Raw genomic sequence first — 13495 nt, 5'->3', positions numbered from 1 at the left:
GCTTAGACTGTGTGGAGCAGTGGAAAAAGTGTTTCAGCAGTCAGTCTAGCCAAAGAACATTATTCATTCCTGTAAGGAAATAAAGGCATTGATCTGTTTCTAGCAATCTGAAAAATCATTCTAGTGAATGGATAAGAAACATTACACACTTCAGCAGGGGGGATTTCAATTTAAGACTTTAAGACTTTAATTTGATGAAATATGCTGCCTTTTTCTGTGCATATGTTTATTTGTTTCTTCATACAGAAACACTTAAGACTACAGAATGCAAGTAAGTATGAACTTTGGGACATGCAAAAATGTCCAGCCTTTCAGTCTCACCCCAGAGTACAGACAGTATTAATTTCTGATGGAAAAAGACCAAACTTCTTTGTTCATTAGTTATGTTCTCTTCCTGTTACCTGAAAGGAAGAAAATTTCTTGTACTGGAACATATTAGGTCCAAAATGTTATTTAATAGTAACCTGCAAAAGAAATGTAAATAAATGTTACAGTCTTTTTTTATCTCTGCAAACAGAAACAAGGCCTAGAGTATGTTTCTTTAACCTCAAAAATGACAGAAATGGCCAATCTTGAGTTAATTCTTGGCAAACTCAAAGTTTAATGAAAGAATAAGTATGTCCAACTGAAGATCATCTCACATAGGAGACATAAAATGCATCTGAACAAAATGTAAAATCTTCTAAACAAAATCAGTAGAAAACTTAGTCCCAATCAATCCAATCAGGTTTGCTTCACATTGTTCCTCTGATAGCATAATCCTACAGATTTCTGTTCTTCCATAGAATTTCTTGTACAAAAACAGGTCATATGGAGTCATGTGCTTAATGAATGTCTTCTAAAATAAACCAATCATTTAGACTTCTGTTTGTCAGAGAAGAGGCTATAAAATGAGACAAGCACTGTGTTTTTAGCCTACTTTCCTAGGTAAATCTTGTGCTGTCATACTCTGTCAGTCATGCTTTTTTCCCCTTGAACTTCAGAGCATATTGCTTAATTTCAAACAAATTTGAAACAGTGGCTGAGTTCCCAAAGATACTACACTTCTGCAAAGTCATAAAAATGGGACAGGTAGATAGTGAGCCTCTGTTTGTGTTAGTGTTGGAGAAAAATTCTGTAACCGTAAGATTAGACCTTAGCCTAGAGAAGCCATGTGGGAACTCAACTGTAATCAGGAAATAAATGGGAAAGGGGTTTAGTGGATCAGCTGCTCACATAGCTCCTGCTCACTGACAATAGAAATGTTAATAACAAATATTAACAGGGGTAGCATAATTATATAACACAATTTGTGTGGCTTGGTAAATCAAAAATATTTGAAAACCATGCATGTTAGTATTACCAAATGCAAGATCATCCACAAAGGAATAAGAAATAGAAGTAGCGGACATACGAATAAATGTGATATATTGGGGTATAGTCAACATGGCCTTTGTAAAGGGAGGTAATGTATTTTGAAGAGTCGATATGTATGTGACAAGCAAGGCTGGTTGATGGAGTCTCCTTAGCCAAAATCATTTGACAAAAAGTCCCTCACCATCATCTCATAAAGAAACGGAACTACTTTAGAGATAAAAGGGAAGGCCTTCAAATAAATGAACTACTGCTTAAAATACAGAAAACAGACAACTCTAAGCAACTGTTTTTCAGAGCGAGGAAGTAAAGGAAGGTCATGGGTGACATTAGGATTTGTGCCAGTCCCATGTTGTTTGTAATAATTCTTGAGTGAGTATTTGTAAGTGATTTGGACAAGAGGACAGTGAGATGACAAAAGTTGTTATCTGTATGAAGTTATTTGGGAAAACAAGAAGGGAAATCCAACTGCAAAAAGTTGGAGAAAAAGATCTGGCAATAAATAGTCACTGGGAAGTGAAATGGCAGATGGTGTTTGGTGCTATCAAATGTAAAGTACTGCAGATGGAAAAGAATAATCCTAATTTTAAATACACAGTGAGAAACTCTCAGCTGTCTACTGGTGTTCACTCTCAACTATTTATTAGTGCTCAGCAAAGAAATTTTGTAATTATGGTGTATGGTTCTTTGAACACTCAGAGCCCACCAGCTGTCAAAAGGTTAATTGAATGTTAGAAAAAGAACAGAGAACAAAGCAGAAGGCATCAAAATGCCTCTGTAAACATCCGTAGAGCATCCATTTGAGGAGTAAAATATGCAGCTTTGGTCCCCCATCTCACAGAAGTTCTTGTAGAGCTGAAAGATGTAGATGAGAGGTTGGCAGGGATTATAATGAGTTTGGAAGTGTCCCCATACAAGAAATGGCTAGACAGGCAAGAACTGCTCAGTTTAGAGGAGATAAAAAATCAAGGAACTGATAAAATCTTGAGTCAAATGGAAAAGGTAAGCAGGGAATGGTTTTTCACTGTTTTAGTACACCCATTCTTCAGTTGTGAACAATGAGTCATTCTACATTTATGCAATAGAGAACAGTGTCTTAGAAGGTAATGACACTGAAAAATATGTAGTGTAGTACTAGATAACCTTTCGTCCTTATTTCCAGTGCAGCTTTATAGCTGAGAACCCAGACATGACCCTCAGGTGCAAAGTAAAGGAATAACATGTAGAAGTAGACAGCCAAGCAGCTTCATGTACAGAATTAGTAAGGTAATTAAAAAACGTGTTCAGTTCTGGGATTTTTAAATCTATGTATCATTACCTTTCAAATCCCTCTGTGTCTATTACAGATTATTGTATTTTGTTTGGCAGTACTTGCTGTTGGCTGGTGTTCTGCATCGCACATAGATGAAACCGTGTATTTTGCCACATAAATAGCTCAAAATGCAGTTAGGTGTAACAGTAAATGTGCTTTCTAACACTTACAATTTATAAAAACACTGACACTGAAACTATGTGCAGTTATTAGTTGTGAAAATTGCCACTCTGATAACAGTAAGACAGGAGTTATATTATCCTCACAATCTCTATGAGTCAAGAGAATTATAAGGCTAATTTTATACTTAAAGTAACAGTGGTTGAGGAAGATGCTGGAAATTTTAGTGACAGGGAGAAAAAGTTGTTGTCATCTTCTACATCTGATCAATTTAAGTTGGCTCTGGGACAACTTTCCTTCATTTAAGGCTTCTTCCCCTAGAGAGAGGACTTTCGTGGGCCAGTAATAGCACTTTGATTCAAGGCAGGCCAGATCCAGCGTGAGCTCTCAACTACAGAGCTGCATTTGCACAAGGGGAAAAAAGTATTTTTCTTCTTCCATCTCTCTCTTTGATGCCTCATTGGGATTTGATTCACTGAAATCATAGTATCTACACAAGTATTATGTCTCCCTAGAAATGACTAGGACAGCAAACAAGATGTGGCCTTATATTTCACTGAACACTGAAAATGAGAACCAACAGAACCATTTATTGGGTTTGAAGTATAGTCTTAACATGATCCAATCATTAGGCTAAAGTATCTCTTTTTAACCTATGTGACACAGTCCTCTCATATCTGAAGTCTCCCGGGCATGTGCCAACAGACTCCTTGAGTCATTCCTTTGATAAAAATAAACAATATTTCTAAAATATCCCGCTCTAAAATACAAGACTTCATAGAATCATAGAATGGTTTGGAAGAGACCTTGAAGACCGTCTGATTCCAACCCCCCCCGCCATGGGCAGAAACACCTTCCACTAGACCAGGTTGCTCAAAGCCCCGTCCAACCTGTCCTTGAACACCTCCAGGGATGGGGCATCCACAGCTTCTCTGGGCAGCCTGTGCCAGTGCCTCACCACCTTCACAGTAAAGAATTTCTTCCTCATATCTAATCTAAATCTACCTTATTTTAGTTTGAAACCATTCCCCCTCATCCTATCCCTAAACTCCCTGACAAAGAGTCTGTCCCCAGCTTTGCTGTAGGCCCCCTTTAGGCACTGGAAGGCCACTGTAAGGTCTCCCTGGAGCTTTCTCTTCTCCAGGCTAAACAACCCCAACTCCCTCAGCCTGTCTTTGTAGGAGAGGTGCTCCAGCCCTTTGATCATCCTCGTGCCCTCCTCTGGACTCACTCCAGCAAGTCCATGTCCTTCTTATGCTGGGGCCCCAGAGCTGGATGCAGCACTCCAGATGGAGTCTCACAAGAGCAGAGCAGAGGGGGAGAATCACCTCCTTCTACCTGCTGGCCACACTTGTGGCCAAAGATATGGTTGGTTCCTTGGCTGCAAACGCACATTGCTGGCTCATGTTGAGCTTCTCATCAGCCAACACCCCCAGGTCCTTCTCCTCAGGGCTGCTCTTAATCCATTCTGTGCCCAGACTGTGTTTGTGCTTGGGATTGCCCCAGCCCAGGTGCAGCACCTTGCACATGGCCTTGTTGAACTCATGAGGTTCACACAGGCCCACCTCTCAAGCCTGCCCAGATCCCTCTGGATGGCATCCCTTACCTCCAGTGTGTCCACCACATCACTCAGCTTGGTGTTGTCAGCAAACTTGGTGATGGTGCACTCAATCCCACTGTCCATGTCACCAACAAAGATGTTAAATAATGCCAGTCCCAATACCGACCCCTGAGGAACACCACACATCACTGATCTCCACTTGGACATTGAGCTGTTGACCGCAACTCTTTGAGTGCAACCATACGGCGAACTCCTTACCCACCAAGTGGTCCAGCCATCAAATCCATGTCTCTCAAATTTAGAGGCAAGGATGTCATGCAGGGCAGTGTCAAATGCTTTGACAGTGTCAAATGCTTTCTGAGGGTGGTTTTATAAAAATAGATTTTTCTGGCCTTTAGTTATGCCTGCTATCAGTTTCTGTTGTAGCCCCATTTGCAAGAGTCATAGCAATATGTGCTGCAAATTTGAGGGGTTTCTTGCATAGCAAGTGTTGAATCTGGGGGACCTTCAGGCTTGTTGAGTAAAACATTCAAAGGGGATTTGCATGGTAATGTTCCCTTTTACTATCAAAGCACAGTGCAAGCTTTGGAAACCAATTTTTAGCCTTTGCTCAGGATCACCTTTCTGCTCGTACCTGGTTTACTTCTCTGCTAAATAACGTTATGAAAGAATTGGGTGGGTTTTTTCATGGCTGATTTATCCTGCCAGCTGAACTCTCCCCATGTGTGGTTTCCTTTGGGTACCACTGATGATGATTGGTCTTTTTAGTACTGAAAGAAGGTAGAGAGTACCTTCTCCTTTCCTCTTTTACAGAAGAGCTAAATGTTGGGTATGTGGGTGTACCAAGCAGATAATGATGTTGTCCTTCATAGAAGGTTAAAATAGTGCCAGCAGGTATTCGTTAGCTTTTTATGCTTGTGCAGAACAACCTGCCTGCTTCCATTTCCCGTAAGTGCAGGCAGTGCATCATTCCCTGTCAAGGGGGAAATGGGAGGCTCATTCCACAGTCAGGAAACCCATTTAAATTAACAGCCATGTTTCAAACCCCTCCTCCAATGTCATCTCATCCATGCTTCTTCTGAAGTAGTAAAGAACAGAGTGGGAGGTGGGAGTGACTGAGATAACAGAAGCCACGTTCTCAGTCTCATCCTAATGATGGAGGTTAACTATGACCCTACACATGCACCTGACCCCTTCAAATGTGTGGCTGCATAACCTGTATGTATGTAAGTTATAATAAGCAAGTTGTTTATCAGGGTTGAAGTTCTTGCATCTTTTGTACACCTTATTGCACATGTCAGTTATTTGAAAATGTGCAGAAGGGCAGTTTATTCTTTGTTTTAGCAGAGGTAGTATTATGTCTGTCACATAAACCGTATGGTTTTATATCATCCCTAATTACTGTCATTTGCGCACATGATGGCAGATTTAGGAGGCATGTCCAGTAAATTATACAACAGCAATTTTATGAAGCCTTTAAAAATTGTAAGTGGTTCAATAAATGACATATTCTGAAACTAGTAGGAAGAGTCTGAAATTTTATTTATAGCAATATTAAAGGCATAATGCACATTTTTTTATGCCAATTTCAGCATTCTCCATTTGGATAATTTACTTATAGAGTGAATTACTTATTACTGTTATTACTGAATACCTTATTACTTTTAATTACCTTATTACTGTTAATTCAGGAAAAGAAAAAAATTTTCACATGCTTGGCAGAACAGTTTCTTTTGAATAATAAACTGGAAATGAATTATAAAAGATCTTCAGTGTTGTCCAAAGAAGAGATGCATTTATAAAGATCTAGCCCTCCAGTAGAGGCCTGTCTAATTCACACTGACTTTTACATTCAGCGTACATCTTCTTTCAGCTTTTTTTAAATGCCTTCAGAAATTAAAACCTTTTAGTACAGCAGCTGCAGAAGACAAAGTCTTCCATTTTATCCATTTTAAGCAGCAGCAGTGATCCATTTCATGCAAAATGTAACAGTGGAATAGGGATTGTTTTAGCCTGTAAGGAAAGAAAACAGCAAAATGATGCTATTTGGGGAGACAATGTGTTTACATGTGTACTCAAAGCTCTGATTAGAGCAGTTCTTGTCTCAGTGTACCTGAGGCTGCTGGAAAACAAGCTTCTGTGTACCACAATAATATATTAATTCAATTAAGGCTGCACTGTAGCAAACAAATATTTTGCTGCTGGATTTGTCCTGTAGAGCCTACGTTTGCATGCTATTTTGTAAAAAAAAAAAAAAAAAAAAAAAAAAAAAAGGCTGCCAGTCCTATGCTGACTTAAATCAATCCAAGCCAGCGTTCCAGTGTTTCTGCCCCAGCTTGTGCAGTAATTCAAGGGGGGCTAAATCCATGGTGATTGAACTGGGAGTTATAGCCATCCACACAGACTGTCAAGCTGAGTTTAAACCCAGCCTTTTTGAGATGAAAGGTTTGCCCGCTATTATGGTGCACCAAGGACCAAAGTGGTATTCCCAAATAGCAAAACGTGTCCTGTTCCCATGAAGTCTGTCTGACAAGGCTGGTACCTTGGGGAAGAGATCCACAAAATGCTGTGAAGGAACTCTTACGGAGTATTCAGGCTTCGTTTTACACAGGAGAATGACAGCGTTTTGCTTTCTATAATTAGGTTGTTGACTTTAAAGGGGATACAAAACTGCTCAGCGAAGGACATGCAGGGTTTTGTAATTAAGAGCCTATCCTGAAGATCTGTGGACGCTGTTGTCGTTATATAAGAACCACGTTAGTGCTGTATGTTTTCTGCTCCATTAAGCCACTGCTTTATTTAGTTCCTCTGATTTGAATAACGTCTCGTTTTTAAGACAATACACATGCACGCTCTGTGTGTTCAAGTTCTTGATTTCATCCTGTAGTAATCCCAAAGTATGCTGAATGTAACCTCAACATTATTCTCAAAATGTGTGTGTTTTCATTTGCTATGTCTTTTCTCTGACAAAGATAACTGTTTGGGGACAACAGAAACACCGGGTAAATATTCATCAGGAAAGAGAGAGTCTGAGGACTTAACAGTGAGGAAAGGCTATATGAGCAGAAGCAGGTTTTGAAGAGAAAGACAGAAAGGTTTCACTTATTTCTGAGTAGCAAATACAAGACATGGAAGAGCTGAGAGAACAGGAGTTGGAAAAGCCAACAGAGCAAAATGATATTAGAGTACACGGAGACAAGATTATATGAAGATTTCCCAGAGGAAGAAAGTCTGGGTTATGTGAGGCAGTTATAAAAGTGTGAACCTGGGTGAAATAACCTATATGTGGCACATTTGCTCTTCTGCAGAGGTGTCACATTTAGGAATGTTCCAGCTGCTATAGCTTTCTTTTACCCTTAATAAGTAAATTGGCATCATGGAAATGAATAAAAAGAGCTGCGTTGATAAAGAATGCCATTTCTTCAACCTCCACAACCCAACTTGTACCAAATAAGGGTTCTTCAATAGGAAAGAAAAGACAGAAAGACTTTGAGGATGAGACCCACCTTTTGCCATATGATTATGTCGGAATTAGGGACCTCCAGGCACTACATGAATAAAAGGTAACAGAAAGGCAAAATATTGCATAAGGGCTCCCTGTCTGCTAGAGACAGTTGTGTGCCAGCTAGTCAGGGGAAATAAAGGCATGTTCATGCAGCACTCCACGGGCAGGTCATATGAGCTGGAATACACTGGGGATTTGGTGGCTCAGGATCCAGGCAATGCTCTATCACTTGGTGTAGACAACTCGTAAATACTCTCTTGTCCTGCTGGTGAATTCTCCCTGGGGTGATTGCCATATCCACAACACAAAGGTCAGGTCAGGACCTTGCTGTAACTTGGCTTGTCTTGGTTTTCATGCAGCTCTCACATAAAACAAAAGCCTTCCAACTATTACCTTATTTGTTCAACGAGATACTTGAACTAATACATCTCTATATGTCATTTTTGCTGCATCTTCTACAAGGGAATGCTGTGCTCACTGCCTTCTTCAAAAATGTACAGAGACTCTTGGAATTCACTTCTCCACATACTTTTAACAATGGTTTTGATCTGTTAATGCACAAATATAAGGAATGCTGATTTACAAAAAAAAGAAGGCTTGTAGTACTTTTTTTTTCAGAGCAGAATGAGGTCACAAAAACACTTCATCAGGCATTGAAGCTACTCTCAAACAATGCACTTTTTGTTTGTCAGACTCAAGAGAAAGAAAATTACTACTTTAAAAAAAGTAAGTGGACAATGTGAGAGGGCAAGGTCTTGATCTTATGCATCACCGCTCTGCAGTTGGTGGGTTGAGGTGAAAAACAGGCCATAGAAATAAGTAACTGTTCTTTAATTTCATTAGTTAGTGATTCTCTCCAGTGTTTTCATGTCAGGGAGAAATCTCAAGTGGTTCCCTTAAGCAGCTCATAAATGTATGCAGTGGGCAGCATTTGGGTTTTCTTGTTGAAAGCAAATTGCCTTTGATCTTTCTCCTGTCATTGTGACCCGAGGACCACGTATGACTAACAGATGACTGATAAATTTTCTTTCTTGCAGTATGATATTGTTGGACATTCAGGAGATGGCTTCAACATCACCTTGGTTGGGAGTGACAAAGTTCCCAAGAACAATAAGCAAAGATTAGAGATTCTTAAGGTAAATCCTACTGATAAGTGATGATGGATAATTAAGGGTTTTATGACTGCAAAGCATTAGAAGAATGAAATATAAGAGAGACAAGGAAGCAAAATAGGTGTGTTTGCTTAAAGCTGAAACAGAGCCTTTCAAAGACCAAAAATAATTGAGGCTAGATATAGTGCCAAAATAATACAGGCTAGATATGCCTTTTTGTGGACAGCTGTGTCATGTCATTTTGTCTGCGTGTCAAAGGGTATAGGAATTTCCAGACATTATACAGTGATATATGCAGTTCTACCTAAATAACATGATCATAATATTAGCATGTAAGTGGCTGATATAAACTGTAGAGGGATCCTAGATCATTAATTTGGCCTTGTACCTTCGAGAATTAGTACATCACCACCGTAGCAGTGAGAAATTGCATCAATGCTAGCCTGGAAACATGTTCAATCACAATTGAAAAATGACTGTATTCATCAAAATTTTACTGCAATAGGATGCAAAAAAAATCAGGTATATTGCAGGATTTACCTGTTTGGCAGTTTGATGCATTAGAACTGTGTATTTGATCTTCCTTCAAAAAGTATTTTTAAAAGATTTGGTTTAGAAGGACTGGATTTTCTAATGTCTAAATTTCCCCACCTTCTGCACAGGAAACAACCTCATCAGTGCAGGCAGCATATTTATTTTATAAAAGCTCAAAGAAAATGTTTCAATGTTTTTAAAACTTGCTGCCTCTAACTGAGTCAGATATTTGATACCAACCATGACACTGTTAGGACTTGGAAGTCTAGTGCAAATTATAAACGGGTGGGAGCTGGTCGCAGTGTTAGGAAACAAAGCCCTCTTTTCTTTCTTAAATATATAGCAGTGTAGCTACTACTCAAACTGCAGCTGATCAAAGTATTTTACCTTCCTTAGGGACCTGCCTAATTCTGTAATTCTGTCCATGTGTGGTATTGTTTGTGTTTTTAACAACTCATGCCTGTCTTATGATACAACATATTATATATAAAAAGCTGCATCTTCTGTGCTATCCGGAGCACTGTCCACATTTCTGGAGATGCATCCCCTAATACAGCATAAATTAATACTTACTCCCTCCAGCGCCAGCCAAAATAAATGTTTATTCATAAAGTCATCTTACATATTTACATTTGGTTACGTTGTGCACACAGGTCATGCACGCCCATGCTCAGTTCTGCATGAGTGGCGATCATACCTTGGAAGGGACAGAGCATGCCATTCGAGAAATCGCCAAGGAAGAGGCTGATGAATATTTTGTTATCGTCTTGAGTGATGCAAATCTCGAGCGATATGGTATTAAACCATCAAGGTTTGCCCAGGTCCTGACCACCAATGCTCAAGTCAATGCTTTTGCCATATTTATAGGATCCTTAGGAGACCAGGCAGATAGGTAAGTATAAGTTATATCCCTAAAATAACTTTGGTTCCATTCATCAGAAAGCTAAACTGCGCTGGGGAAAAGAAACAAAAAACACTATGCAGGAAGCACTTCTTTACTGTGTGGAGCACTGGTCTGGGTTGCCCACAGAGGTTGTGGAGTCTCCTGCCTTGGAGACCTTCAAAAGCCACCTGGACGTGGTGCTGGGCACCCTGCTTTGGGGGTCCCTGCTTGAGCAGGGGGTTGGCCCAGATGGCCTCCAGGGCTCCCTGCCAGCTGTGATGCTTCTAATACAGTGAAGTTAGGTATAGTTGCCCGTGCTGGTGTTCTCCACTAAGGTTTTGCTCTACTAGAGAGAAGCAGTAGCTTTAACTTGTGTCGGGGAGGCGATTGGTTCATGGATCTTTGCAAACCTCCCTTGCAGCCGTCTGATTCAAAGTATTCTGAGCATCTTAAGGGAGCAATTAAGTCTGTCCTCCCACTGGAGGACACGCGCTGTCCACATGTGTAATACCACCATGTAATCATGACAGAGACGCAATTCCTTTGCTAGTGCCCAGTATATGGTTTGAAAATGTGTGGGCTTAAGGCATAAAAGCAAAGAAGCTGGAGATTTATGGTCTTTAAAACTGCCAAAAATTTGACACAGATCCTCCCCTTGCGTTAGAGACCTAAATTCTTTGGAGGGTATGAGCCAATATGCCTGCTTTTAGTGGTGCTACATAATTGTACTTTAAACTGCTAGGGCACAGGGGAAAATAAGGAAATTCTGTCTCAGGTGATGTTCTGCATCTGCTGAGGACCAGCACACACAACAGAAAGCTGTTACAGCCACAAATATTGACAGTGCCTTTTCTGCTTCTGTTCACATCTGTGACTAGAGCAGAATGAGGCAAGGCCCAGAGGGTGTTGGCCCCTGGTATGTAGTTTTGATCAGAAAAGGTTTGAAAAATACAGCAGCACAGGCAGCGTTAGTCCTGTCTGCAGGTCTGTGCATCAGAGCTGTGGTACGCATTAAAAAAGAATCCACTCTGAAAGACTGTAATTACAGAATGTCCTCTTACATCTGCTAGGAGTATAAAAAAGGAGGAAAAAAAAAAAAAGGCAAAGCATTGACCATATCCTGCTGTGTAAGAAGAGATGTTATAATTGCCTAGTTCAGTGGGTATGGAACATGCACACAATGCTGTCACTGAGCTGCCTTTCTGTGTATGTGTAAGTGCAGAATTAGACAAAGCCTTCCTGTAGCTGCTCTGGGGGAAGGAGAAGGGAATTCTTCGTAGCAGCTTTTTAAAAATCCACTTTAAAAGTGCAGCTGAACACTGGAGAAATGGTGTGGAGCATAAAATAAAACTTGCTTAAAAAGCAGTGAGAAAATAACTTCCAAGCCTGCTGGCTGGACATGAGGGAGGTGGATTTAGTGAAATACATCTTGTTTGGCTATTTTTAAAGGGAGGTTAAGCTGTGAATAAAAATGTGTCAGGCTAATATTTGTAGAAAAATATCTGTATATCTAATCTGCTGTGGTCTAGAAGAGGAAATACAAAGAGCACATCTAGAATTGCTCAACGTGTTGAAATGAAAGAGCTGTGAGTTCAGTCAAAACATGGTGATACATTTAGAGCAAGTAAATATCTGCCTTTCCAGAGAAAACGTCTAGCTGCCATCAGAAAAACAGATGCATTAATACCTTGCTGGGACATTGGTACCTTGATCAAAATGGATTTTTTGCACGTCAGAAAGAGGATGTGAATTAAAAAATCTCTAGAAATAGCCTTGATTGTCTTGCTGAAGGGACCTCTGCGACCTAACTGCTTTCAGTGTTTCCTCCCACTGCTGCTTTCCCAAGCCCTTAATTGCATAGTGACAGCAACACGAATGGCATGTATTGCAAGGTATTCAGAAGTAAAAACATCCTTTCTTAAGGACCTCCAGCTTGCTGTAGGAAACGTAATTGGAAATGGTAATTCTGCCTTGTCCCTCCTTCTGCTCCGCAGGCTGCAGAGGACACTGCCAGCAGGACGGTCGTTTATTGCCATGGATACCAAAGAGATCCCCCAGATTTTGCAGCAGATCTTTACATCGACCATGCTGTCAAGTGCCTAGCCATCACCGACGTCACGGTGCGTGAATTCAAAGCAGAAATCCACTCCTGCTGAAGATATGAACCCTGAAGCTGAGGATAAACAGCTACTAATGAAATACAAACTGTTCTCTAATCAGCAAACCAACCAAAATCTGCACTGCAGCTGTGCTGTACAATTTCACCAAAAATCCCTCAACCAACTTCATGTGTTCAAAGAATTGCAGTGGGGCTGAGGTAAATCTCAGGAAGGTTACAGAGGGAATGTTCTTCCAGAGGGACAAATAAATAAAGGACACTTTGTGATCATTACTCTGGCTGATGGGTTGCCAGCACTGCAGCATCATCTCACATGGTTTTGCTGACATGGTTCTCTGGGATTTGATAATATTATACAAAGCAGAGCCAGACAATCTGTTGCAATGTTTTGTGTGCATATGTTTGAATGGGTAGTTAACTTTGTCTCTAATTTAAGCAGGTCTGCTTTTGTCAGGCAGGAAACCCTTCCTTCCTCTGCTGTTGCTTTCTTGTCCTGGTGGACATCGGGTCTTCGCCAGTGGAGGCTGGGAACAATGGAGCGGTTTGCAAACAGTGACGGTCACACGTAAACATTCATTATCTGATCAGGCACGGTGCTCAGCATTGTCAGATCTGGAGAAAGTGGCTGTTAAGAAGGGGGGGCAAAAGTGATTATTGCAGTTCTGCCTGTGAAAAGGGTCAAAACAGTCTTAAAAACCCACCAGCCGACATTGCCCAGAGAAGCTGTGGCTGCCCCATCCGTGGAGGTGTTCAAGGCCAGGCTGGATGGGGCTTTGGGCAACCTGGTCTGGTGGGAGGCGTCCCTGCCCATGGCAGGGGGTTGGGACTGGGTGATCTTTAAGGTCCCTTCCAACCCAAACCATTCTGTGAGTCTGTGATTTCCAAGGAGGGGATGACTACAGCATCTCCTCTGTATGATGAATGATGGAGTCCTGCTTTGCTTTTGTCCAGAGTCCCTGGGATGGCCTCAGTACCTGGAGGTGCCTTTTTGATTGA

The 13495-nt window shown here is 40.8% G+C and overlaps 1 protein-coding gene across 2 annotated transcripts in view; it reads left to right on the top strand.

Annotated features, from left to right (window-relative positions):
• VWA8 (von Willebrand factor A domain containing 8) overlaps positions 1-12769 on the top strand; it is a 188723-nt gene extending 175954 nt beyond the window's left edge. For both annotated transcript variants that reach the window (XM_035553444.2, XM_035553445.2), the window contains exons 43-45: positions 8889-8987; positions 10151-10389; positions 12375-12769. In XM_035553444.2, the coding sequence (XP_035409337.1) occupies positions 8889-8987; positions 10151-10389; positions 12375-12483 (447 nt within the window). In that variant the 3' untranslated portion in view covers positions 12484-12769. The remainder of the gene's footprint in view (positions 1-8888; positions 8988-10150; positions 10390-12374) is intronic.
• Positions 12770-13495: the final 726 nt, after the last annotated feature.

This window comes from Cygnus atratus, chromosome 1 (assembly GCF_013377495.2).
Source record: "Cygnus atratus isolate AKBS03 ecotype Queensland, Australia chromosome 1, CAtr_DNAZoo_HiC_assembly, whole genome shotgun sequence".
NCBI lineage: Eukaryota > Metazoa > Chordata > Aves > Anseriformes > Anatidae > Cygnus > Cygnus atratus.
Note: the sequence above shows the minus strand (reverse complement) of the source record. Positions and strands in the feature narration are given on the sequence as shown.